Below are 24,316 nucleotides of genomic sequence, written 5' to 3' on the forward strand. Positions count from 1 at the left end.
ATGAGGACGGGGCGTCGACCCGTTGGCTGGGCAGTTGGGGTTACTGCCAGCCCACCCGAGTTCGAGTCCCGACTCGGACGCGCGGTGCTCACGGAGTTTTTCCTATAAAAAATGTCAACGAGGGTTAGCCCTTGGATTGGTCTTTTTAAAAAAAAAGGTTTTGATCAGATGATCAGTTGCCATGAGCTCATTCTATCGTAACCTCAAAAAAAAAAAGCTCATTCTATCCTGAAGAGAGAGAAAAAAAAAAGGCTTGCCGATGGCCCTGCTCCAACGCGGGCGCGGCACGGCAGTCAGACCAGGTTCAGCTCCACCAACCGCCCGGCCCACTGAAGAAACAGGAGCTTCCACCAGCCGCCAGTTCCAAGGAACGAGGCATCCATCATCCTCGAGCTGAAGCGCACGCTCGCCCTTCTCACCAACCACCGCCAAGACGTGCGGCCCATCCTCTGACGACGACGGCCATGGCGGCGGCGATGTCGGTGTCGGCCGTGGTCCCGCCGGCGGCGGCGGTGGCGCGGACGCTGCTCTGCGTGCCCGCCACGGCGCGCGCGCCGCGGGAGATGGCGGCGGAGGTGGCCGCCGCCGCCGCGCTCGGCGCCGACCTGGCTGAGCTCCGCCTCGACCGCCTAGCCGGGTTCGCCCCGCGCCGGGACCTGCCCGCGCTCCTCGCCAAGCCCCGCACGCTCCCCGCCCTCGTCACATACAGGTGAGTGAGTCACACCACCTCCCTCCGGGGATCATCTCATCTAGGCCAGTCCTGGGAGCAGAGGGCTTCTCTGTTGATTCTTATCTGGATTGGTTTGGGTGGTGTTATAGCGGGGTTTAACTTAATGGGGGATTTTTTTTTTTAACTTCGCCATGTATCATCATAAGCAAAACAACAGTATGCACTTGTTTGGTTAATTGCGTGTAAACACTGCATGTCGATTTTGCGTCGCTGGCTCATCTAAATGTATGTTGCTTACTGTTGGTTTCATAGGCCAAAGTGGGAAGGTGGTGAATATGAAGGCGATGATGAACCGCGGTTTGAGGCACTTCAATTGGCAATGGAACTGGGAGCTGAATACGTTGATATTGAGCTTAAGGTTTGCACCTAGTAAAACATTTCTTTCTCTTCTGCGAATCGAATCACAAGGCTAATTCACTAGACAAATAAATCTTTATGCTCTGGAATAGAAGAATTAATATTCCACCGGCTTTGTGTGTGTGTGTGTGCCAGTTTGAGCTGATGCTACCAAGTTCTTAACTTAAGAGGCACGTGCACTAAGATGAACCCTGTCCAAGGTTAACAAGACACTACTACTAATTAGCATTGATTAGTTTCGGGGATATTACTCTTGCCTTCTGCACCTATGAATAAGTTGGTAGCTGCTTACAATAATCTTGTTATTGTGCAGGTTGCTGACAAATTTATTAAATTCATGTCCGGAAAGAAACCTGAAAACTGTAAGCTCATTGTTTCATCCCATAACTATGATAACACTCCTTCGGCAGAAGAGCTTGCAAGCCTGTTGGCTCAGATTCAAGCAACAGGAGCTGATATAGTAAAAATTGCGACCACTGCTACTGAAATTGTTGATGTTTCAAGAATGTTTCAAATACTTGTACACTGCCAAGTAAGTTCGCTGTCTAATTCTAAGCAAGCTCAGCACACACTAGTGTTAGCCGTTGCTATTTTTCGTGTTTATAGTATTGGTCTGCAAGACTGCTGTATATACCTCATTTAGCCCAACATCTGCTGATGAAGTGATGATACCTTAAGCTAAGATCGAAAAGGATAATATTCTCTATGAGGAATCTTCTCTAGTATATCTGTACTTATATCATCATATCCAGTGTAAGAACATCCAAATATTGCTATTTTTAGTATAAGTTTTGTTGTAGATAATGTACTTCGATGGCCCTTAATAGCAGACAAAACTGTAAATTTCTTAGCTGATAATGCACTTTTGATGCACTGACATCGATTTAGGGGTTCTCGCACTTGAGTGAGATATTATGCTACGTGACATGTTCATGACTCCATGCTCCATTTCTCAGGTGTTTTAGCAGGATTCCTAGTTCACACTATCTTTTATTTGAATAATGCATTAGGAAAAGCAGGTGCCGATCATAGGACTGGTGATGAACGACAGAGGTTTTATTTCTCGTGTTCTTTGCCCCAAATTCGGTGGATACCTTACTTTTGGCTCTCTTGAAAAAGGAAAAGAATCTGCACCTTCACAGCCAACCGCTGCAGACTTGATCAATGTGTACAACATTAGACAGATAGGCCCAGATACTAAGGTGTTTGGTATTATTGGAAATCCTGTTGGACACAGTAAAAGCCCGATTTTGCATAATGAAGCTTTCAGATCAGTGGGTTTGAATGCTGTGTATGTGCCATTTTTGGTGGATGACTTGGCTAAATTTCTTTCGACCTACTCTTCACCAGACTTTGCTGGCTTCAGGTACTTAATCTTAGTGAGCCACATCACGTACTCTATTTCAACCAGAAGTTAATTCTTTCCATCTTATGAACTGGATTGCAGTTGTACAATTCCCCACAAGGAAGCTGCAGTTAGGTGCTGTGATGAGGTTGATCCTATTGCCAGGGTAATTTCATCCTCCCTTCTTCTGCTACTCCATTCATTGGATTGTTGAACCATTTAAGACACCCAGATTAACGTTTGGGAGTATTCCGTTTTCTTCAGGACATTGGAGCTGTTAATACAATTATTAGAAAACCTGATGGGAAACTTGTAGGCTACAATACTGATTATGTCGGTGCAATTTCTGCTATTGAAGATGGAATAAGAGGTTTCTACATGCCACTATATATTGAACCATTGTATTATTGCTGATCAGTATTCAATTTAAGTGGCTTTTAAACAAATTGGCAGCAACACAACCAACGCATTCTACCACGTCACCACTGGCTGGAAGGCTTTTCGTTGTTATTGGTGCTGGTGGTGCAGGGAAAGCACTTGCTTACGGTGCAAAAGAGAAGGGAGCAAGAGTTGTAATAGCAAACCGCACTTTCGGTATGCATTTGCTCTAGACCCTGTGCTATCTATATTGATCAGCATGCATAGAGCACATGCTACATATTAAAAGACACATCATTTTTCATATTGTATCCTTACTCTGCTTCATATTTTAGGCAGCTATACAGTTTGTCATTACATTTGAATTATTCTGAGTGTGTTGTATCTTAAACATAGCCTTCATTGTACTTTGCAGCACGTGCTCAAGAACTTGGTAACTTAATCGGTGGGCCTGCTTTGACTCTCACGGAGTTAGAAAACTACCATCCGGAGGAAGGGATGATTCTTGCAAACACAACAGCAATAGGAATGCATCCAAATGTCAATGAAACTCCTCTATCCAAGGTTTAAATCTCCTTGTTTTGCTAGTCTGAATTACAGTGAAATATCTTCTGCATTTCTAGTTTCATATACTAATGATATAATTTTGCAGCAAGCGCTTAAATCTTATGCTGTTGTCTTCGATGCGGTCTACACACCGAAAGAGACTAGACTTCTTAAGGAAGCTGCAGAATGTGGGGCCACAGTTGTTAGTGGTTTGGAGATGTTCATAAGGCAAGCAATGGGTCAATTTGAGCATTTCACGGGCATGCCAGGTAAAAAAAATTATGCTTATATTTTTGTGTGCTTGCCCATGAGTTCGTGTGTGGTAGTAAGTCTTACATCGTTTCTCCTATGGCTCGTCATACAGCTCCAGATAGCTTGATGCGTGATATTGTTCTGAGAAAGACATGATAAGGTTTGTTCAAAATGCATCCTCCCCTTCCATAGGACTGTCAGGAAAACTACTTAGGTGCCACTTTCTTTGCACGTTTCCCAGGTTTCCAGTTTTCACATTTGTTCATGGTAGAATCACGATGTTTCTTTTTCCTTCTTTTTTCAAGGTTGTGTGAATTACTAAAATGTGTTGGATATCTGAATGAGGTGGCGATAATTGTCTGGAGATAAAGTCAGTGTGGCGGTGTGGCCATAATATCTGCAGTTTTATTTCTACGGATGCCTAATGGATGGTAAATTTTGATATAACTCTTGTCTTTGTTTTCAGCGGTTGATGGTAAATTCCGAGCGCTGGCAAATTCTTTGGACAACCCTAGCGCTGTGAAGGGAGACAGGAGTACATCACTCAAGCCTCGCTTGTGATAGACACATCCATGTCTGTGGGTTTTCGTACAAGTGTTTGGATTTGGAATCAGCAATCAGTTTGAGTAGATTGTGAGATGGCCTCGCTTGAAAATTTGCATTGTATAGCCCAAATATATTTGTTTGCCAGAAGTTGGTGCATCAGAAAACAGCAAGGAGGCTTTGCTTGCCAGATTGCATGAGTTTTGTAGAATACTAGTAATAATAACGATAAAGTAATATACACCTGTGGAATCAGGTATGTCATGTTCCATTCTCCAATCAAATTTGCTCCCCGTTCGCGATTGGAGCTCCTTTATCAGATGTTCGGCTTTCCCCACAGGAGGAAATTACAGTTAAATGAGTCGCCGGTTTTCCCTGCAAAAGGAATCAAAAATGAAAACACCAAATCAAAAGAACATAAATAAGCCCCATAAATAAGAAGAAACATGAGAGAAGATTTTGGGCTGGTGCAATATTATTAAACAAAGAGATAAGTTCATTGCAACTACTCTCTCGGTTCCTAAATATAAGTCTTTTTAGACATTTCAAATGGAATACAACATACGGATGTATGTAGACATATTTTAGAGTGTAGATTCACTCATTTTGCTTTGTATGTAGTCACTTGTTGGAATCTCTAAAAATACTTATATTTAGAAACGGAGGGAGTACAAATGAAAAGATTGATCTTTGCTTTGACTCATTCACGGCAGAGGCAGTTGCAGGGAGGTTTGAAATGAACCCGACACATACAGTTGGGTGGAGTAAAAATCGAGATCAATTTTTGATAGTGTGGAGGTTGTTGCTGCCTTAATCGATGGTTACTCTTCTTCAATAGCTTCTGCTATCTTTGATGACTATTAATTTAATATCGCTTGACTTTACTCATGTCATCTATGATCATTGTAACAGAGAAAGAAATCAAGTAGCTCATGAACTGGCTAGGATATCTAGATTTTTCTCCTCCAAATATATGGAAGGACACTGCCTCAGATGTGTTTATTCCTCTTATTGTAAGCGATGCTACGATCCTTACAAATGAATAAAGGAGAAGATGATTGTCAAAATAAAAAACAAAGAGATAAGTCAAAAATAGAGAAAGAAGACATGATACATAAAAGAAAATCAAAAGAAGAGAAAAATTGGGGCATTCCGAGAATTGAACTCGGGACCTCTCGCACCCTAAGCGAGAATCATACCACTAGACCAAATGCCCTTTGTTGATGCTAACAGAAACGAATCTTCTACATCATTACGACTGACCGATTGCACAATCTAATTGTCGTCCTGTGGTGATTCTGGCGATAGTTCTTCGGCTCTCCCCCACGAGAACCGGAGCAGGAATTGCAAGAAGAATATATACCCGATTCCCTCCGTCCCGAGCTCAAATCTTGTTTTCCCCCATCTGCTTGATCGCCTCGCCTCCCTCGTTTCTTCGTCTCGCGCGACTCGGCCAGGGGGATCCGGCGCGGAGAGGAATGACATCGCCGATGTCCGGAGACGCACGCACGCCGCCCCGTGGGGCGGCGCCTTACGCTCTGTACCAGTTCGGCACCAGCGGCGCCGCCGTCGCCGTCGCCACCGCCGTCACGCATCCGCTCGGTCAGCCAATTGCTCCTGCACGCTACTTGTTAACTCACAGTATTATATATTGGGTTGGGTTTGGTGGGGAGAACAGATTTGCTAGTACCATGTTCTAGCCTTGCAGTAATCTGTCATAGTTCTGGGCTTACCATGTTCTAGCCTTGCAGTAATCTGCCATAGTTCAGGGCTTTAGGCTTAGTTTACTTGCGTCCATCAGTGCTAGACATTGTTGGCTGAGAAGCCGGGCGACAGATTCTACCGTTCGCCATCGCCTCTTCAAAGGAAAGGAGATGACCAAGGCCGGTTCCTTGACAAGTTGAAAGGATGAGGCAAAATGCTGGGTGATGCCGCGTGCTCGCCACATAACATCGAGAGAGTAGGCTTCTGTCCCCATTGAGCCGCAGTGCCGTGCAGTGTCGAGATGCACCTTTTTTGTACCCTAAGACCTTGTAAACTCTTCTATTGTGTCAATGAAAAATTGGCAGCTCTTTCCAAAGAAAAGCACATCTGATTTTGCAATGAATTGTTATGTGTGGTGGAACTGGAAACTATGTTTAAGTAGATAGAAGCTTGGGATTTTTTCCCTGTAGAAAATAACCGTGTCAGTAAAACAACAGTTTTTTTAATCGAATTAGGTTAAGGTATAGTTCTCCCAGCACAACAGGCTGTGTTGAAAAGTGCTCATCCATCATAGCACATGATAAGCTGTGCTTTGGGAATATCTGTCCTCATGGGTGATGGTCTATATGTTGATATAGATGAGACGTGTATTTGAATGGAATGCATGTATTATATGCTGTCTATGCTTATTACTTCTCCTAATCAGTGCATTCATTTTAACTTCTTGGCTTGGTGTATTTCCCCATTCAAACATTTAGTAGGGTTTGATACCAAAAAACAGAATGTGACAAATGAGCCTTTTTGTCGGGATCATAGTGGATAATGGTTAACATCAGCAAACAAAAGGGGACATATGTATGTGGAGCCAAAGCAAATTAAACATATATTGGCTTGACTAAAACTAAGGAGGTCGCACGGCCCAGATTTATTGTGATTTTTCGGAGATATTTGTCAAGTAGCACCTGGATTGAAAATTGAGTCATGCTTCTGACTTGATAACAGTGAATTGTTTACTGATATACTGCTAAATGATAACGTTGTAAAAGGATGGCCACTCTTTTACGTATATTTGTTTCTCCAAGAAATAAGAAACCCTTTATATATGTACCATCATTTTCATCTTGCAGACGTTATCAAAATTAGACTCCAAATGCAGCTTGCTGGGCAAAGAGGAAACTTAGTTGGAATGGTAAGCATAGCCTCAGGTGTCGCATCATCTATGTATCACCTATTAATGCTAAATTTAATAGTTTTAGTGAAACCTATCAGGGGGCAATATTTACACAAATGGTAGAAAGGGAAGGGCCTCGATCACTCTATCTGGGATTTGCACCAGCATTGACTAGATCCCTCATCTATGGTGGCCTTCGATTAGGATTGTATGAGCCCTGCAAACATGTCTGCAGCTACGCATTTGGTTCAACAAACTTTGCTTTTAAATTTGCATCCGGAGTAGTTGCTGGTGCCCTAGCAACTGCATTGACAAACCCGATGGAGGTTTTAAAGGTACAGTACTGTGATACTTAATTCAAAGTATGAAATAATTTTATGGATTTGATCTTGATCTGGGCACATCCTATAGGTGAGATCACAGATGAGTACAAGCAGAATTAGTACAATTGGAGTGACGAGGGAAATTGTATCAGAGGAAGGAGTCAAAGCGCTTTGGAAAGGAGTTGGCCCAGCTATGGTGAGAGCAGGCTGCCTCACGGCATCACAAATGGCAACTTATGATGAGGCCAAACAGGTATACACTATTTTTTTGTTGTCTTTTGATTGAAAGCAATGAAATTGTCGCATGTACTACTAATTGAGCCACCACTGAATTTTCTTCTTTATTTACTTTAGGTCTTGCTGATGTGGACACCACTTGAAGAAGGTTTTCAATTACATCTCATGTACTGTGAAATTTATCCTGCATTTTGATGCCTATACTTGGATGAAATTTGTTGATAGCTATTTTTCTGTGTGGCTGAAAGGTCGAGCTGCATCGCTGGAACAGCTGGTACACTTGTGACTGCACCTATTGACATGATCAAAACAAGGCTAATGCTGCAACGGGAGTCCAAAGGTGCCAGAGTATACAGGAATGGTTTCCACTGTGCTTACCAGGTGTTAATCTTCATCCTTGGCTGTGAATTTGTATTTTGAAGTGTGCGTCTGTGAATGAAATTGGAAAACTTTGGTAAATAATATTAAATTTAGTCGCTTAACACAGAACCAAAATGCATGGTTAGTAGATAGTAGTTGGCACAATATGAGAAAGGAGCATATTTGAAGAGTAGAAATGCATTATTTTACAGAGTACCAACAATTGGCACTCTATTCAAAACAGGAATATAGAAAGTTATCCCCACCAACTATAAGAGGATTCACATTTTCTAGAACCCCATGCCATGTTTATAGTTTATGTTCGGAATTAAGTGTGAAGAAAAATGCTTTCATTTATTTGGACGTCACAGATCTCAAATCTTAAGCCGCTAATGTATCTTATACATTCTTTTCTTGGTTCACAGGTTGTCCTGACAGAGGGTGTAAAGTCACTTTATAAAGGGTGAGGACTCCGTAATAACATATATACTCCCTCCGTTCCTAAATATAAGTCTTTTTAGAGATTTCAATATGGACTACATACGGAGCAAAATGAATGAATCTACACTCTAAAGCATGTCTATACATCAGTACGTAGTCCATATTGAAATCTCTAAAAGGACTTATATTTAGAAACGGAGGGAGTATATATAATTTTTTCGCTTTATTCAACAAGTCTTGATCATGCTATTTTGTTAAATCATTTGCAACTCTTGAGAGAAAAAAATTGATGAATATAAACTTTACCAGTATACTTATGAAAAACAGCAACTAGTTAAAGATCAGTACGATATGATTATACGAACCACAATCCAAAGCTCTAGTTATCGTCATTTTTTACATTGAAACATTATTACGGGATTTACAGCTACTACAGATTGAATCGATCCATTCGGATTAGTTCTATTTGAGCCTCTTCCACTGTGAATTCCTAACAAACTCTGCAAAAATTTCAGTGGGTTTGCCACCTTCGCAAGGTTAGGCCCTCAAACAGCTATCACTTTCGTCGCGTGCGAGAAGCTGCGGGAACTCGCTGGAATGTCTGCTATTTAGTACCGCAAGAGATTGAAGAAAAATACAGTTCAACATTTGTCTAGTTGGAGAGCATATTTTGCTCCACTCATTTATCGGCATTTCTTTCAACATTCATGAGGGTCTGTCAGAATTGTAGTACTGATTTTTGGAAGGGTAAATTTTTAGCATGGGCTGCTTTAATGGTTAGCCTGTACAGAATAAGGGTTAGCCTGTACTGATCAGATTTTCTCTTCAGGTCACAAAGTTGCGAGTACAGAATAATGTTCTGATTTTCAGTCTGAGCTTCACATCGTTTATTTTCTTCAGACATTGCAATTTTACATCCAGATGGTGTTTTTTGTCATGAGAGATCATGATTTTATTTGTATTACAAAATGGACCATTAGTGCCAAACTGCATGACGGTACACAGCACAATCAATTGCACAATCAGCTCCACCATCTCGAAAATAGAACTGATGTAACCATAGATGCATGTGCCTAGATAAACAATGTACCAAGGAAGAAAAGATAAGTGGCGGGAAAATGCTGTTCATCAAGTTCGGTCTGCCAAATACTCCATCTGTTCCTAAATATTTGTCTTTCTAGAGTTTTTAACAAGTGACTACATATGAAGCAAAATGAGTGAATCTACACTCTAAAATATGTCTATATACATCCGTATGTGGTACTCCATTTGAGATCTCTAAAAAGACAAATACTCCCTCCGTAAACTAATATAAGAGCGTTTAGATCGCTATTTTAGTTATCTAAACGCTCTTATATTAGTTTACAGAGGGAGTATTTAGGAACGGATGGAGTATCAGTGAAAAATCAGAACTGAGCAATGGATAATTATCTTCAAATGGCTGGAATCCAGCAAAATTTAACGTGCTAACTATGCGAAGGGGTTTTTCTCCTTCATAAAGAAAAGAAAGACAAGATGTGGGTTATTACAAGAGCAAAATGGCCCCCATTTCTCCATGTATTAATAAACTTCTCAACAAATTTACATACAAAGAACACGTGAGCCAGCTCTGTTTTATCTCAGCTCAACTCTCAATTTACTTTTCACCTCTTCTCTCACGTTCCACTGCAACCCAAATTGTAGTTAAGATCAGAATCCGATCAAATCAAGACAGCACCTAAAAATCATAGTATAATGTAACTCGGTTGCACGTACCTGCATGTCGTTGATCTCCTCGTCTGTAAGCGACCGTTCCATTGACCTATAGGCTATCCTGTAGCAATGACTCGTCATGCCTTTCTTGTTTGTGAAATTGTCTATTAATTTTACCTGTAAAACAAAAAGAGAGCCCTTCAGATTGCGCGAGATATGGACCTATCAAATTACATGATACCGCAAACTAGTAATACTAGATGAAGAAGCTTAAGCTCCCAACAATCACCGCTAACATTTTAAGATAGAAATTAAACAGCGAAAGAGTTTGCCTATAGGTATGCATGTTACGTGGAGTTGTGGACACTGACGAGAGTTGGGGCCATGGAAATGAACTAGAACCTTAATGTACCATACTAGCAGAAGGAGCTACAAACAATGCAAGGGAAGTCTGGCACTAACTAAACCATTGCCGGATAGAGTACAAAGCAAGGCTGCCATAAGCTTGCAGAGACTAGAGCAAATTCTTCGTCTAATTTGGAGCTATGTTATGCTACTCTTTTTTTTAGCAGAAATGTTATGCTACTCTTTGGAGTACCACTTAATACAGAAATACTGCATACTGCATACTGCTGAGCCACAAATTGAGTGACAAGTAATTGTTGGTTATCTCACTAAGAAATTTTGGACATGGCTAGTGCTTAACACAAATTCGATTTACAGCCATGCGTCCAAATCAGAGTGCATACCTCCTCTACAAGATCTCCAGCAATTCCTCTGACAACCTCACATAAATTGTTCTCTGTAAATTCATCATTTATCCAGAAACTCATATCCTTGTAACAGGGTGGAAACTGTAGAACAGAAAAAAGTCAGCTAGGGTAACTTGATGCAATTATCGCAAGTGTATATACATGAATTGCGGCAATCAATGCAAATCATATTAGGATACAATTTTTAATCCAAATTTAGCCACATTTACCAATTAGATGGATGTCACAAACAATTTAAGCTGTAATTTCTAATGCTAGATGATCCAAACTAATGGGTGCACAAAGATTTGGTTTAATTTGTTCTAGTGGGCGTACTTTGCATAGTCAAATGAGCTCAACCAGATGGAGCAATTATCTCCAGCATCCTAGTGACCTTCTAGCATTTCGCAAGATGCAGAACCACTTTTATTCTAGAACAAATTGATTTTATCCACGGATGATATACAGATACACATAGTAAATGATATTGCATACCTTCGAGAATGGCTTGAACTTGGCCCCAAGCTTGCCTTTAGAGAACTGAATAATAACAATACACATATCTTAGCCATAAAGTTGAAAGTGTGCATATGAAGAAAATCAGTTCAGCATAGAGTTATGGACAAAGTTTTGTTCTGTTAACTAAATTTTCTGATATTACTGCAATAGCACTAAAAAGATGGCCCAGAGGTATACCAACTGAAGTAAAGAGAGTAACCTGAGTTTTGAGCATATGTCAGAACTCAGGAACAAACATATCAGTTATTATGTCAAGTGTTAAACACTCATTAGGAAACATAAGTTGTTCTTGCGAAACTCTTAGAAATAGAAAGCACAAGTTCTTCACATCAGAATTTCAAGTTTAGTACTAGTAACTAAAATCAACACTATCAGGATTTTCATTTAGAGATCAAACACTCGGTCTTCCAAAATTTATAATCTATAAATACAGCAAATTAGTAATCCTAGAGATCAAAGGGGGTGGCATAGAAAGATGAGCTCTGTTGAATAGATCAGCACATAAGTCAGAGGACAGAGATAGATTAAGAGGCTATATTGCTTCAACATCGATAATTACTTTTCACACGATTTGTGGCTCAGCAGTATGCAGTATTTGTTTAATATGTGAACACAGTGAGATAACCAACAATCCAATAGTAGCAGCAATACCTGGGATGTGAACCGCTGATCATTTGACCAGAACAGTCGAATATCTGGAATATCAAAGAGGACCATTGCTAGTCGTTCCAAGCCTAGTCCGAAGGCCCATGCAACATGATCTGTCCTACCATTGCTTTTTAAAATTTCCTGCTCAGTGACCCCAGATCCCAAAACTTCCAACCAGTCACCCTACAAAAGGTGATACAGTTCTTTCAGACCAGGCACCATGAAGACGCAAGTTGTGTAACATGTTTTACTTTGATTCACTTACTACAACAAACCTGGAAATATATTTCGAGTTCAAAGGATGGGTTGGTGAATGGGAAGTAAGTATCAACCCAGCGCATCTCCACAGCACCTGCACACAACATATTTTCATCTAGTTTAGCTGACATGTGAAGCTATTTTATCATTGCCTTTGATGACAAGGAGCAAGCCAAGGCATTTTTTACCAAATAAATGTGTTGCCAAGCCTTCCAGCGTTTTCTTGAGGTCTGTAGCTGCATATGCTGTCCCATCCATTCCGGAGCCTGACCAGTCATCTGGAGAGAAGACACGAAAGCCTTCCATCTGTATGTGTGAAAGATCAATAGAATTCATAACACATTTTGAAAACATTTAAGTACAATCTGGGAAAATACAGTTACCTGATGGAAGACAGGGTAATGAGTTGAATCAATAGAATCCCTACGATAAACATCTCCAATTACAAGAAAGTGTGTATGCCCTTCTCTTAGCAGCTCTGCTTGATGAGCGCTGGTATGACACCTCAAGACTGTTTGAGAATCGACATAGTATGTGTCATTGTAACTCCGGCTTACATGGTCGGCAGGGACCAAGACATCATCAAAGTTCTGCAGAATGCACCACCTCAAGGTCAGTGAGAAGGTAAGAACAACCATAGTTGGTTTTTTAATCTGGAGAACCAGAACACAGCAACTAAGTGACCGTTCACTAGAAAAGGGAGGATAGCAGGAGAGCAAAGGAACAAGCAATTGGACCCTTTCACAATTTTGAATCTTAGTGTTTTTTCCCCACTCTTTTCCACCCCAAGTGCCAGGTTTCATTTGACCATATAATTAGAATTGCCCTTAGTTAGGCACAAGTGCTGCACCATGTTTAAGTGATTACCATAAAAATGTAGGGTCTTCTTAGCTAACATTCAGCTTTTATATTCAAGCTAATATAAGCAATAAGCTATTGGTAGATCATACCTGCTTAGTAGAAACAAGAGGGCAGAGGTCATCAAACTTGACAAACTGGCCAGGAAAACTTTTGTCAAAGTAATCGTAGATAGTATTCTTGAGAATCCCTAGAGGGTGGTTATCCCTCCTGTGCAGCTGAAGACCTATTTTTGAATAAATGGTGTCTGGCACATTGTTCGTCGGGTCATCCTCCTTGACGACATCTACAAAGGACATCGAAACAAGTCAGCGCCTGCTAGCTTGAGACTTGACACGGCGCTGTGATACATTGCGATTTAACTCCCCACCAAATTCCATTGGGATATTAGCACATTAATCAACGACATTCCATCCCGGAACCCAACCATTCGATCGACCGCGTGGCACTCATACTGCCGGTAAGCTCCGGAAGAATGTGAGCACTAGGCGTATCAACTTCACCTTCCTCCTAAATCCCGTTATAAGACTACTTTTATGCCTGGTCATGGTAAAAAAAACGTTCTAGTGCGGAACAATGCCAGCAGCCAAAGTTAACCAAGCCTAAAAACCTCTCTCCCCACTGCCAAATTCTAGAACCCTCCTCCTCCGAGGCCCACTAACCGTCCCCAAGATCCCGCCGTCAGCACCAGGGGCAGGAGAACTCACCCTCTCGCGCGATCTTGACGCCGCCCACCTCGACGGCGGCCTCCGCCGCCGCCGCGGACGTCCGGAGCGCCCGTGCCCCTGCCGGCGGCGGCGGTGCTGAGGGGAGGAAGCGGGCTGCGACGAGCAGGCGACGGGCGCGCGAAGGAGAGGGGCATGGGGAAGGGGCGCGTGTGGAGGAGAAGGCGGCGGTGGTGGGAAGCGTGGCCATGGCGCGCACACGAGCGCGGAGACAGGCGGTTCGGATAAGCGGGCGCATGGCTGCGTTGCCCGGATTGTCGCGTGGTTTTTCCGGGTGGGAGAGCGAAAGCGAAAGGGGGACGAAGACACAGGAGAGGAGAGCGAGGGTTAAGATAAGAGAGTAGGGTTAAAAGGAAGAGAAGAGAGTGTGGTTTAAGGCTTTAAACCGATGGAAAATGTTTCTCAGCTTCACTCGTTTTTCCGAGAAAGCGCAAAAGCCTTACGCCCCGTTTGGATCGTCGTTTAGCTCGTAGATACCCCTGTAAACCCGATACACACCTCCCGCTGTCGTTTTCATTCCAGGCGAAAACTATACTACGACTGGTATTATACACCTGTAAATTAAATCCAGACGTATCAACTTACAACGATTCAAAGCAGGGCGATGCATTGATTGATACTTACTCCGTAGTGATCTAAACGTTTTTATATTTCTTTTCAAAACAGTAGAAAAGAGTTTATACAAGAGTTAGATAAAGCCACACCCAAAATTACAAGCCCACCGGGGCCACACCCAAAGCTTACAATGTCATAAGGCATCGTCGCTCAAACTTTTCACGCCAACCTTCGTCCATTGCCTGCTTCTGCGTTGATCTGGTCGAGCAAGGCCGAGTGAGGGTTGTAGCACGTTTGGTGTACATAACTATATGTGATTTGGTCGAGCCATACTGAGTCAAGGGTTGTAGCGCGTTTGGTGCATATAATTCTATATGGAGTAATCTCTATTTAACCGTATGAAAAAAAGCGCTTTGATATCTCTATGTGGAGAAAATTCGAAATTATTGGATCTCTTTAATAAATTGTGTCTAAAAGAACAAAGATTGCATTATATCACAACTACTCTATCGCAAGGTCATCATTTGGCGGCTTAGAATGACACTCATTATGGCCACAAAAGGCAAAAATGCAGAAGCTGAATTTTGTTATTCGAACCACAAAATCGAACAAAGTTCACACCCCACCAAAAACTAATCAGAGAAATATACATGACGGCTCCGGCACCATATGGCATTGATGTATACACAGCAAAAGCTATACAATAAATATCATATGAAATGGAGAGCGGCGTTTTGGCACCTAGGAGCATATGCTCCTGTTTTTTCAAATGTGTTTTAAGCGTATTTTAAAATGTCACAAAATTTTGGCAAAATGTTTTGGGCGTACATCTCGACATTCTATATACTCACAAAGTTGTTTCGTGGAAAAACAGATAATTTTTGTGTTGCAAAGGGCTTTTCACTAGACATTTTTTTGTCTTTTTTACGCAAACCACAAAAAATGCTGGTTTTATGTGAAACTTGGCGTGCCTGCATAGAATATGAAGATGTACACGTTAAATTTTTGTTTGAATTTTTTTGACATTTTGAAATATTTTTCCAATAGCAGGAGCATATGCTCCCATGTGCCAAAGTGCATTTCCGATATGGAATATCGTATATTGTCCTAGCATAGCGTGATGCTTCTTTTTCCCTACTTCTTTGCCCACGGTTTCAACGAGAGGACGATGACGAGTACGATGATCAGCAGGATGATGATCGCTATGCAGGTCCATTTCCGCGTGTTTTTTTGCAGGACCCTCGCCTTCTGAAGGAGGTTTGTTCCAGTCTGAACATGCTCCACTGCACCTGTAACCTGAGGCAGCAGAGACATGATCAGAAAAAGTCAGGAACAAACTGAAGCTTGCAAAAAAGTACTACGATGCTGGAAAAGAATTATATGAAATGGACCAATCTTCCCTACCTGCACTTCGATGTTGTTCAGGATCTCGCCTTGCGCCTCAACCAGTACCGACAAGTCGAGGAAAATCTGCATTTGGCGGATACCAGGTGAACTGATGATGCCCAGGCTTTAAATTTCCAATTCTGGAAGAGTGCTCATGCATTTAGTCATTTACCTGCTGCAGCTCAAGGAGCTTAGTCTCGATCTCTTTCACCGTGTCATGCCGCTCCTGGATCTCTTGGAGTGTGTCAAGCACCTGCGAATGCAGGAAATTCAGGTCAAAACATGCATTGCTGTTGGTACTAGAACTAAACAAGGCAAAGAGTTATCACCCTTCCACGCCCTTGTTCCTGAATAGCTCTTTGAAAAATTTGCTCACTGTCGCCTGTTTCTATCAGCTTGTCAATAGTCTGAAAGAAATCGACACAATGTTAGCAACATACAGTATGCGGATTCGCTTAGTGATTGTGACTTGAAGTAAATGAGAGTAGATAGATATTTATACCTCTTCATCAGCACGCTCGCCCGTTACTGCTCATTGGAAATTTGCAGAGTGAAAGATAAAATAAGTCAGCTCAACTGAAATGCAAAAGGGCTGGCATCATGGTGAGAGTTAAGGGCAACAGACCGGTGAAAACACGCCGCTCTACAACTTCCCTGTACTCCGTCTGGATTGCTTCTCTTAGTGTCTGAAAACATATTTCATAACATGCTCATTTACCAGTAGCATGTATGATCACATAGTAGTATAAACTGACATTTTGAAGCGCTTTTCAAGCTTTATCGGACTACTAAATGTTAGACAGGCCACAAGAACTAAAGGCGGTTTGTGTTTAGCTTTTGCCTTTTTGATACAACATGGGCTATTTAGTAGCAGCAGTTACGGTCTATAAGCAAGAAAATAACATATTTAGCAGGTAGACTCTGTGCAAGAGTTGATGAAATGCGTACCTGAAACTCTGATATGCGTTCTCTCAACCTCGTAGTCAATGTACTGCACATAAGATTATTATGAAGTGGAATCAATAATGCATAAACTAGAATAGAAGTGAAAAGAAAAACAAGCAAGAGGATGCCAGAAGGAGTATACATTGTCACTGAGGTCCGAGATCGGTCCACACCTGATCCCTTGTGAAAGTCCGGCTTTTCTCTGTTTGCAAGATTCTTGTAAAAAGAAATCAGAGGAGCGTGTGATTAATTATAGTGGAGAAATGCATACATCAAATCTATAAGAATAGAGGAATACTATTGGATTACTATGCGTACTTCTCATGCATTAGTTGGTAAAAGTCCTAGGCATAGCGCAAAATAACTCACCTCTTTATTCAATTGCTGAAGTTTTGATTTTGTGAGCCGTGCAACCTTTGTCACTTCATTAACATCCTTCTCCATGCGCCTTTTGATATCTGCAATTCATAAAAAGGAGCAAATTGGAAAAGAAATTGGAGAAAGGGAAATCATGTTTGCCCTCTGATGTTTGGAGAAAACAATCAAAATTAGTACCTTTCATAGCTGATGCCTTAGTGACAACCTTCGATTCCTCATTTGAGTTCTACATAAAGATCCAAGACTGTTATAGAGATGGATGTCATGATTGTTAAAATAACCGTTCAATTAAACTGGTTTGGGCGACAGATAACGTTATTTAAAGATCAACTTATTTGCATTCTTGTTATGACAGAAGCCGGTATACTCTGAATGAAAAGGAAACAGCACTCGATTGACAACATATAGGCATATGGCCATATGTGACACCTGACAATATAGAAAGCCACAAACTCTGAAGTACTACTGAGGTTTAGTGGTCCAAACTCCTATAAGAGACCCTATTTTGAACTTAGATAAATTGAACAACTCCAATTTGGTACTCTTACTCACCTGAAGATCCTTCAGTAGTTTTGTCAACGTCTCAAGCAACTTATTAATCTCCCTGACCTGAATGTCATAATAACACAGAGCTCAACTCACAAGAAGAAAACCATGCCACATGAATTATACCGGCTATGCCCACACACAAAGAGACTCGAAAATACAGAAAAGGAAAAGGAGGCACCTGTTCATAGAAGCCATCGAAACCTGGCTGTGCGGAACCCGACAGGTCGCCTTGCAAACCTAGCTCAATATCGACATTCCCTGGGGGACGTTCCTCCTTGTTGAGCTCAAACGAATTCTGTTAAATTGGCAAATGTAATTATGGAATTACTTTTTCAGTGTTATAATTTATAAAGGCAAAGATAGTACCTTTTACCAAAACTCACTGAAGAACAGTTCAAAAAAAAAAACTTACTGAAGAACGAACTATCTGGAATCAAGGCACGGGGAAAGTAACTGAAGGTTATTTTTGTGTTACCCTCCACGCAGAAAATAAGAGACTTTTGGAAACTTATGTTGTCTTGAAGAATATATCAACGTGTCCATGACAAATGGTGAACAAAATTTAGCAGTGCACACGCTTTCTCTTCGCCTTGAAATTTCCAGTGTCAACAAGATGCTCAATTCCACAAAAGATCTAAAGGCTGAACTTTCCAAAAATAAACATCTAAAAAGTTTAACAAACATCAACTCAGCAGTACATCTAGTTGGAGTCGGGACGCGGTTCATCAAGGCCGATCCAGTCACGAACTAATCCTAAGCATAATCCAAGTCTTGACACAACAATTCAGTAAATCCCCCCAAGAACTCAAAGTTGGCTAACAGAAAACAAGAACCCCGTGGCAGGACCTCTTAATTTCACATTTACGCCCCCAAAACCACCACAAGAATCAACGATTAACACGAGGTTAAACAACAGGGAAAGAGATCGTACCGAGAGGAGGTTGCGCATCCTGGAGAGCGGCGACCGGCGAGAAGCCGCGGAATCGCTCCACGAAATCGCAGACAAATTTCGCGGGGAAAGAGAGACCGGAGAGGTAGACGGGTTCTTGGAGACCGGAACAGATCGGGGAACCGCGGCTTTTATTATCGGTGATTTTGGGTTGAAAAGAAGGAAGGTTCGCGTCTGGAGAGGAAACAATCAAATGAGAGAACTCGTCGGGGGTTTATTGCCTGCGAAAGGAAGGAGAAGCGAGGCCTGTAAGACTTGGCATCCGCTGTGGCTCAGCACAACACCAAACACCATTTTTGGGTGACCAATGGATGTTGTGCAAGGGTTTCTTCTTCTTTTTCTTTTATTTTCTTCTGTTGACAGAGATGGGTCTAACAGAAAACCCCATTTTTTTGGCGCGTATGATAATCTAAACATACGCTAGGTTCTTTTTTTTAGGATTAACATATGTTAGGTTCTAGCTTAGCAAATCAACGAAGGAAATGATAATTTTAAAATCAGTTGTAAGAAACAATACATTATTTTATACTATTAAAAAAAGGAGACCATTCAGGACTAGCACCACGAGCCACTGAGGATTTAAGCCCGGTTGGGCTAGCTCGCTCCTTGCGAGCCTAGCCAACTGGAGGACACCCTGTTCTCAAACAGTACATTATATAAGATGTCATCTTTCTTCAACGCACCCTATTTTAATTAATTTAATCATCACATACTTTTATATGCTTAGGAGCATTAACTTCAAGTGAGCTTCTTCTTTTGGGTGCTCCCAATGCATTAGCTCTTAATTTGTCATCCTAGGTGATAATAAATTAGAGACAATCACCCCAATGCACCGTCTCTTAGGTGTTGTTTCTAAGTGATGCTGCATTTAATTGGTTTCTGGATCACATTTTGTTTTTTGCAAATAAGGTTTATGGATCACATATGCATCTTAATATTTTGGCATAGTTGTAGAGAAGAGCAAATGAGGAAACATAGAAAAAGAAAACGCACCGGATTAAAACATTAATTACACTGTGCACAGAAACGTGCCAAGACCCGTATCTTCGCTAAACTACATCTTCCTTCTTTTTCTTCATTAATTGGTGTGCCCCGTCTATGTTTTTGCCTATAAACTCATGCTAAGAAACTAGCATTGAGAGCGCCCTACAAATATTATAACTGCAACTATTTAAGTTATCTTATTTCCAGTAACAACAAAAAAACTGCCTAAAAGATATGGCGAAGCATAAATGGTTATATTTTTGATATATTTTGTCTAGTTACATCATATGGGGCAAACTTTCAAAGGAGTTAACCATAGGGCAGAGAGAAAGACCTATCTAGGCCTGCAAAATTGGCTTTTTTGTAATTTTTTGCATACATGTTTTTCCTTATATATACCATTATAGTAATCTATTTGCCTATTATTTCGATTGAAAAATAAAATATTTTCCTTTTTGTCAACCCGACTATCGGAATCGAGCCGACATGCTTAAAAAAAGTATTGATGCATGGTTGATGATTTGCATGATGAAACCAGCATGCCATGCAAATGCCAATGTTTTTTTTCGAAAAGAAGGATAACAACTCTTGCCTTTGCATCAATTGCTGCGCACAAGCCATATAGTGTTGATTAGGTGATGATGTATAATGTCAAACACAAGGCTTGTGGAAAAACAAAAAAGATGGCATTAGCACCTGCAAAAATGTCAATGGTACTAACACATGGAAGGAGATGACGAACACTTACCCTACAGGAACCACAAAAAGTCTGACATAGATCCTCTCACTTAGCAGTGGTTGACTGTGGGCCGGATCTCTGTCCCAAAAAATCACATGTTGGAAGCTACCACTTGGCCGGGGGATCTGTCGCAGATACACTTGCATATGACCAATCACATGAAGATTTTGCAGCTTAGAGGCACACAAGCTATTCAAATATTGCACTCCACAAAAAGGCTTCTTTAATTATTCTTTTTTTGCAGGGACTTCTTTAATTATTTAGATGCATGCAATAGTAGTTCTTTTGTTAAAATCGAAACCAAATATGGTTCAAGAATGGAACAAAAAACGCCACTCAACCGGATCCCAAACCCAAACCATATTGTCTGGGTTGTCCAGCCCCCCTCAAACCCACCCCAAATGCCTCCCGCCCTCTCTCCCGAGTCCTTCCTCCCTATCCTCTATCTGCACCTCGCTCTCCACCGTGTCAACGTGATGGACCTCCTCCTCCGTCCTAGTCGTCAACACTCGCTCCATCGTCCGCCCGCCCCATGGTGGATGGCTCTGCAGAGTCCTTCAGGATCCCTAACATCGTGAACAAGACGAAGACTATCGCCCCACGGGAGGGGCATGCCCGGGAAAACGCCTGCAAGAAGGTTCAGAAGGCGGAGAAGGATGCCGTCCAGATGTAGTTTGTTGCATTCTCGTTCTCTGCCATGCCCCGCACCCGACGTCATTCCGCCTTCATAATGGGGGGGGGGGGCATCCCAGATGACTTCATGTAGGTGGAAGAGGACAGATCCCGGAATGGCATACGAGTCGCTGCAACTCTGACGACCGTGGACAACGTCGGGAATCTTCGACGCCAGACATGCCCACCAACTGTTTAAGGATAGTTCAAACCAAAATTTAGAGGTTTTTCCTTGACCCATACGAATTTTAGGATAAATGGTAGGCTTTTTGTTTCATTGTTATTCATCTTTAGGGCTCATTCATGATGGATTTGATAAATGACGGTCAAAACCGCCAACTTATGAAATGGTGATACCAATTCGCCTTTCTATAATGTTGGGAAATTATCGGGCACTCGGAAAAACAAGGCTCCAAAGGAAAGAAGACCATCTTTATCAACTCACGAAGATGTCTTATTGTGTAGAGCTTGGTTGGCCACAAACATGTATCCTATTTGTGGAACCGAGCAAAAGGAATCAAAGTAGTGGAAAAAATCATGCTTGGTACCATTAACACCAACACTATTTGGAGCCAAAACCAATTTATACCACCTGTAACAAGGGCTCTCTCCAGCAAAGTTAGTCCACCATCCAAGAGTCCTTGGACATGTTTTGTAGTTTGTATGCACAAATGATGAAATAGGCAACAAACTAGGGTTGGACGAAAGCCACGCCATTTTTGTTTGCTTCACATGGTCGTCATTTTTATTGCTTGCTTTTGTTTGTGCCATTATATTAATGTTTGATTGCTAGCTCGGGTTCACTGCCACTTTGTACCATGAAGTTTAGAAAAAGCCATTCACTTTATGCACCCTCTATGAAGATGTCAAGAAACCCACTAAGAAGATGAAGAACAACGATGGCTCAAGCTATCATCAGTCTATTGGATTGGATGACGACGATGAGCCGGGTGGAGGGGTGGATCGACAAGGGACTGTGCCAAAAAGGAATAGACATGTGATGGCGAAGAAGTGGGAGAAGGAAAGGCCCACGCGTGATGGCCCGACAAGCAAAATGTCTGCAACATGGATGAACATATTTTTCCGACAAGGGGGGGAGGGTGGATTGATGGAGGATAAAAGGTAACCAAAATGGACCTAAAGAAGGAGTGAATAGGTAAAACTACAAACTTTACTTCAATAATTAGCAAGTTTAGGCTTTGTAGAATGTAAATGTGTATCCAAACATTTTGCTGTTTATCTTGCACAATGACGTGTTCTTGTTGATCTTACGCATCTTGATGAGGATGGTCGTGTTCTTGTTCTTGGATAATTGGCTCATCTTGAGCAATGTGATCTTCTTGTGATTCAGAGCGGGGAGAAACAAGGATGGTACGTGAGGTTTCTTCATCATTGGTGTGAACTTGTTGCAGGGGGGAAATGCCACCAATGCCCATAGCCACAATATCTTGTGAAGGATTCTCATCACCTACATAATTTAGATCAACTTGCTTTCCATGGGAGCCATTAAATTCATCAAACACGACACCACAAGTTTCTTCAACACATCCATTGAATTTGTTTGAAGACTATAGGTGTGAGAGTTTGATCCACATCCAACTAATATACCCTCAATAGTTTTGGTTAAAATTTGGCTAACCGGGTTTTTTTCTTGAGAATGCAACACTTACATTTCAATACCCCAAAGTATTTGATGTTTGCTTGTTATCGGTTAGGAGTTCATATTGTGTCTTGTTCAAGCACTTGCGAAGGAATAGCCGTTTTGATGCATGACAAACGGTGATGACGGCTCAACCCAAAAGCTATATGGTGACTTGTACTCATTCAACATGGGCATTGCCATCAGCTTTAGTATTCGGTTCTTCCTCTTGGCTCATTTTATTGAGATGTATATGGTACAGAATATTTATGCTCAATACTCTCATCACTATATGAAGAATCCTTTTAAGGTGTAGTTCTTGAACTCCAAGCCCGTTGCCGCTTCTAATTGCCAAGATCTATTTCTCGAAATTGCCTGTCAAAATCATCAAATGACACCTTCACCTTATTCTTGGACTTGAGTAAGAACACTCATGAGTATCTTGAGTAATCATCAACAATAATTAGTCATACATGCTTTGGCTGTAGAAAAAATTGTGCGAGGAAAATTTAAATATGAACAATAGTTGGATGTAAACTAAGTAGGTTGTGAGTCATACAATATTATCTCCCACGATAGGTGACAAGTCATGCTTAACTACAGAGCCAATTAATAAAATTTACTAGAAAGAAGTGTGTGTGCGCACAAAGCCGGCCGCCTGGTCAAAGACGACCATGCGTTGTGCCATCACGCGCCAAACCACTCCGGTGGGCCGCCACCTTGTTAATCAAAGCTGTTGGCCAGCAGGATACTCAACACGATTACGTAGTGAAGTTAGACGAGACCATGAACAGCGCTTTGAACGACCACGACAGTGAGAGGCCGGCGAGATAATAATAATTAATTAAACAGAAGAAGAGTCGTTGCATGGTTCTCCATTTCTTAGGCTGGCCGTACGTACGCGTAGAGCTGGACTTCTCATTTTGAAAATCTTCTTGGCGGCTAAGAAACGTTTCCAGAAGACTGCGATGCATGACCGCATGTGAGCTGCCATGTAAGAGCAGAGTCGTCAGATGGCCCGATCCTTACAATAAGAGCAACTCTAACGGGGCGATCCATTTCATCCGTCGACGGTTGTTTAGATCGGCACGTCCGTTTTTCATCCGCAGGCGATTCATTTCCGGCCCATTTTTAAGCTGGATTTGCGTCAGTGCGGACACGAGACGGATGCACGCACTCGCCTTCTTCTCCTTCCGGACCCGCTGGTCGGTGGCACATTGGCCTTCCCTCTTCCAACAACAACCCTCGTCCGCCTCCATCGTTGCCGACGCGGCCGCCCATTTTTTCCGGCGACTCTGCCAGCGCTGCAACATCCGCTCAGCAACGCCGTCACCTCCCACGTCGCCTGCCACCGCCGTCTTGCCGCCGGGGAGCCGACTGCTTCCCACCCCTGCACCCCCCGACGCAGCCGCAACCGCGACCAAGAAGCCGCCTCGTCGCCCCGGACAGATCCTCACCGGCACGCTCGTCGGAATCAGATGAAGATACATTGCCTGAAGCATGAGTCTTGTCGCTGCTACTCGGCATCTACAGAGAACACATGCAAAACTCGGGAAAGGAGGATAAGCATAAAACTAACAATTTGGTATGAAGCTGTCTAAACATGTCATGCAATAATTTAGAAAATGTACGGCTTATTTGTTAAGTTTGTGTGACTCGGACACCTGCGATCTGTAAATCA

General features: G+C 42.0%; 4 protein-coding genes and 1 non-coding gene across 10 annotated transcripts; 2 read left to right on the forward strand and 3 right to left on the reverse strand.

Moving 5' to 3' along the window:
* The first annotated feature begins 294 nt into the window (after nt 1–294).
* LOC125508456 (bifunctional 3-dehydroquinate dehydratase/shikimate dehydrogenase, chloroplastic) lies at nt 295–4,415 on the forward strand. Of its 4 annotated transcripts, none has more exons than XR_007283502.1 (12): nt 295–709; nt 983–1,088; nt 1,401–1,619; nt 2,098–2,453; nt 2,535–2,598; nt 2,697–2,802; nt 2,886–3,026; nt 3,226–3,374; nt 3,463–3,625; nt 3,721–3,822; nt 3,914–3,978; nt 4,075–4,415. XR_007283502.1 is itself a non-coding variant. In XM_048673171.1 (11 exons), the coding sequence occupies exons 1-10, from the start codon at nt 465–467 to the stop codon at nt 3,762–3,764; spliced, it is 1,593 nt and encodes a 530-aa protein (XP_048529128.1). In that variant the 5' UTR covers nt 297–464; the 3' UTR covers nt 3,765–3,768; nt 4,075–4,415. The 4 variants fall into 4 exon arrangements, 2 of the variants coding, with proteins under 2 accessions (XP_048529127.1, XP_048529128.1); XR_007283501.1 differs by having other exon boundaries at nt 3,721–3,768; XM_048673171.1 differs by lacking the exon at nt 3,914–3,978 and having other exon boundaries at nt 297–709; nt 3,721–3,768.
* Nucleotides 4,416–5,284: 869 nt separating this feature from the next.
* LOC125508459 (mitochondrial substrate carrier family protein ucpB) lies at nt 5,285–9,286 on the forward strand. Its single transcript, XM_048673177.1, has 8 exons — nt 5,285–5,753; nt 6,983–7,044; nt 7,125–7,361; nt 7,438–7,602; nt 7,704–7,753; nt 7,835–7,967; nt 8,372–8,409; nt 8,903–9,286. The coding sequence occupies exons 1-8, from the start codon at nt 5,630–5,632 to the stop codon at nt 8,997–8,999; spliced, it is 906 nt and encodes a 301-aa protein (XP_048529134.1). The 5' UTR covers nt 5,285–5,629; the 3' UTR covers nt 9,000–9,286.
* On the reverse strand, nt 5,296–5,367 carry TRNAP-AGG. Its single transcript has one exon. It is a non-coding gene; the product is annotated as a tRNA-Pro (tRNA).
* Nucleotides 9,287–9,786: 500 nt separating the features above from the next.
* LOC125508457 (phenylalanine--tRNA ligase, chloroplastic/mitochondrial) lies at nt 9,787–14,148 on the reverse strand. Its single transcript, XM_048673172.1, has 10 exons — nt 13,822–14,148; nt 13,207–13,400; nt 12,640–12,846; nt 12,445–12,562; nt 12,274–12,350; nt 12,002–12,181; nt 11,327–11,371; nt 10,829–10,933; nt 10,143–10,256; nt 9,787–10,052 (listed from the first exon to the last, which is right to left on the reverse strand). Exons 1-10 carry the CDS (start codon nt 14,075–14,077, stop codon nt 10,002–10,004), a joined length of 1,347 nt encoding a protein of 448 aa, XP_048529129.1. The 5' UTR covers nt 14,078–14,148; the 3' UTR covers nt 9,787–10,001.
* Nucleotides 14,149–14,968: 820 nt separating this feature from the next.
* Nucleotides 14,969–18,899, reverse strand: LOC125508458 (syntaxin-132-like). 3 transcript variants are annotated; one of them, XM_048673176.1, is made up of 14 exons: nt 18,584–18,899; nt 17,831–17,947; nt 17,656–17,712; nt 17,281–17,329; nt 17,095–17,183; nt 16,868–16,941; nt 16,729–16,771; nt 16,406–16,466; nt 16,283–16,308; nt 16,110–16,187; nt 15,953–16,033; nt 15,799–15,864; nt 15,489–15,690; nt 14,969–15,115 (listed from the first exon to the last, which is right to left on the reverse strand). In XM_048673176.1, the coding sequence occupies exons 1-13, from the start codon at nt 18,599–18,601 to the stop codon at nt 15,529–15,531; spliced, it is 921 nt and encodes a 306-aa protein (XP_048529133.1). In that variant the 5' UTR covers nt 18,602–18,899; the 3' UTR covers nt 14,969–15,115; nt 15,489–15,528. The 3 variants fall into 3 exon arrangements, with proteins under 3 accessions (XP_048529133.1, XP_048529131.1, XP_048529130.1); XM_048673174.1 differs by having other exon boundaries at nt 14,969–15,112; nt 15,486–15,690; XM_048673173.1 differs by lacking the exon at nt 14,969–15,115 and having other exon boundaries at nt 15,373–15,690; nt 18,584–18,898.
* Nucleotides 18,900–24,316: the final 5,417 nt, after the last annotated feature.

Source organism: Triticum urartu, chromosome 5, assembly GCF_003073215.2.
Source record: "Triticum urartu cultivar G1812 chromosome 5, Tu2.1, whole genome shotgun sequence".
In the NCBI taxonomy this organism is placed as follows: Eukaryota; Viridiplantae; Streptophyta; class Magnoliopsida; order Poales; family Poaceae; genus Triticum; species Triticum urartu.

Coding starts and splice junctions, on each gene's coding strand:
- LOC125508456 (XM_048673170.1), top strand. CDS start 465: ATGGCGGCGGCGATGTCGGTGTCGGCCGTGGTCCCGCCGGCGGCGGCG. Junction 1,620..2,097: donor AAATACTTGTACACTGCCAA/GTAAGTTCGCTG, acceptor ATAATGCATTAG/GAAAAGCAGGTGCCGATCAT. Junction 2,454..2,534: donor CCAGACTTTGCTGGCTTCAG/GTACTTAATCTT, acceptor ACTGGATTGCAG/TTGTACAATTCCCCACAAGG.
- LOC125508459 (XM_048673177.1), top strand. CDS start 5,630: ATGACATCGCCGATGTCCGGAGACGCACGCACGCCGCCCCGTGGGGCG. Junction 7,603..7,703: donor CTTATGATGAGGCCAAACAG/GTATACACTATT, acceptor TATTTACTTTAG/GTCTTGCTGATGTGGACACC. Junction 8,410..8,902: donor GTAAAGTCACTTTATAAAGG/GTGAGGACTCCG, acceptor CAAAAATTTCAG/TGGGTTTGCCACCTTCGCAA.
- LOC125508457 (XM_048673172.1), bottom strand. CDS start 14,077: ATGCGCCCGCTTATCCGAACCGCCTGTCTCCGCGCTCGTGTGCGCGCC. Junction 11,372..12,001: donor ATCAGCGGTTCACATCCCAG/GTATTGCTGCTA, acceptor GTTATTATTCAG/TTCTCTAAAGGCAAGCTTGG. Junction 10,257..10,828: donor CTGGAGATCTTGTAGAGGAG/GTATGCACTCTG, acceptor TTTGTTTTACAG/GTAAAATTAATAGACAATTT.
- LOC125508458 (XM_048673176.1), bottom strand. Junction 16,309..16,405: donor AGAGCGGCGTGTTTTCACCG/GTCTGTTGCCCT, acceptor TCCAATGAGCAG/TAACGGGCGAGCGTGCTGAT. Junction 16,188..16,282: donor GCGAGCGTGCTGATGAAGAG/GTATAAATATCT, acceptor GATTTCTTTCAG/ACTATTGACAAGCTGATAGA.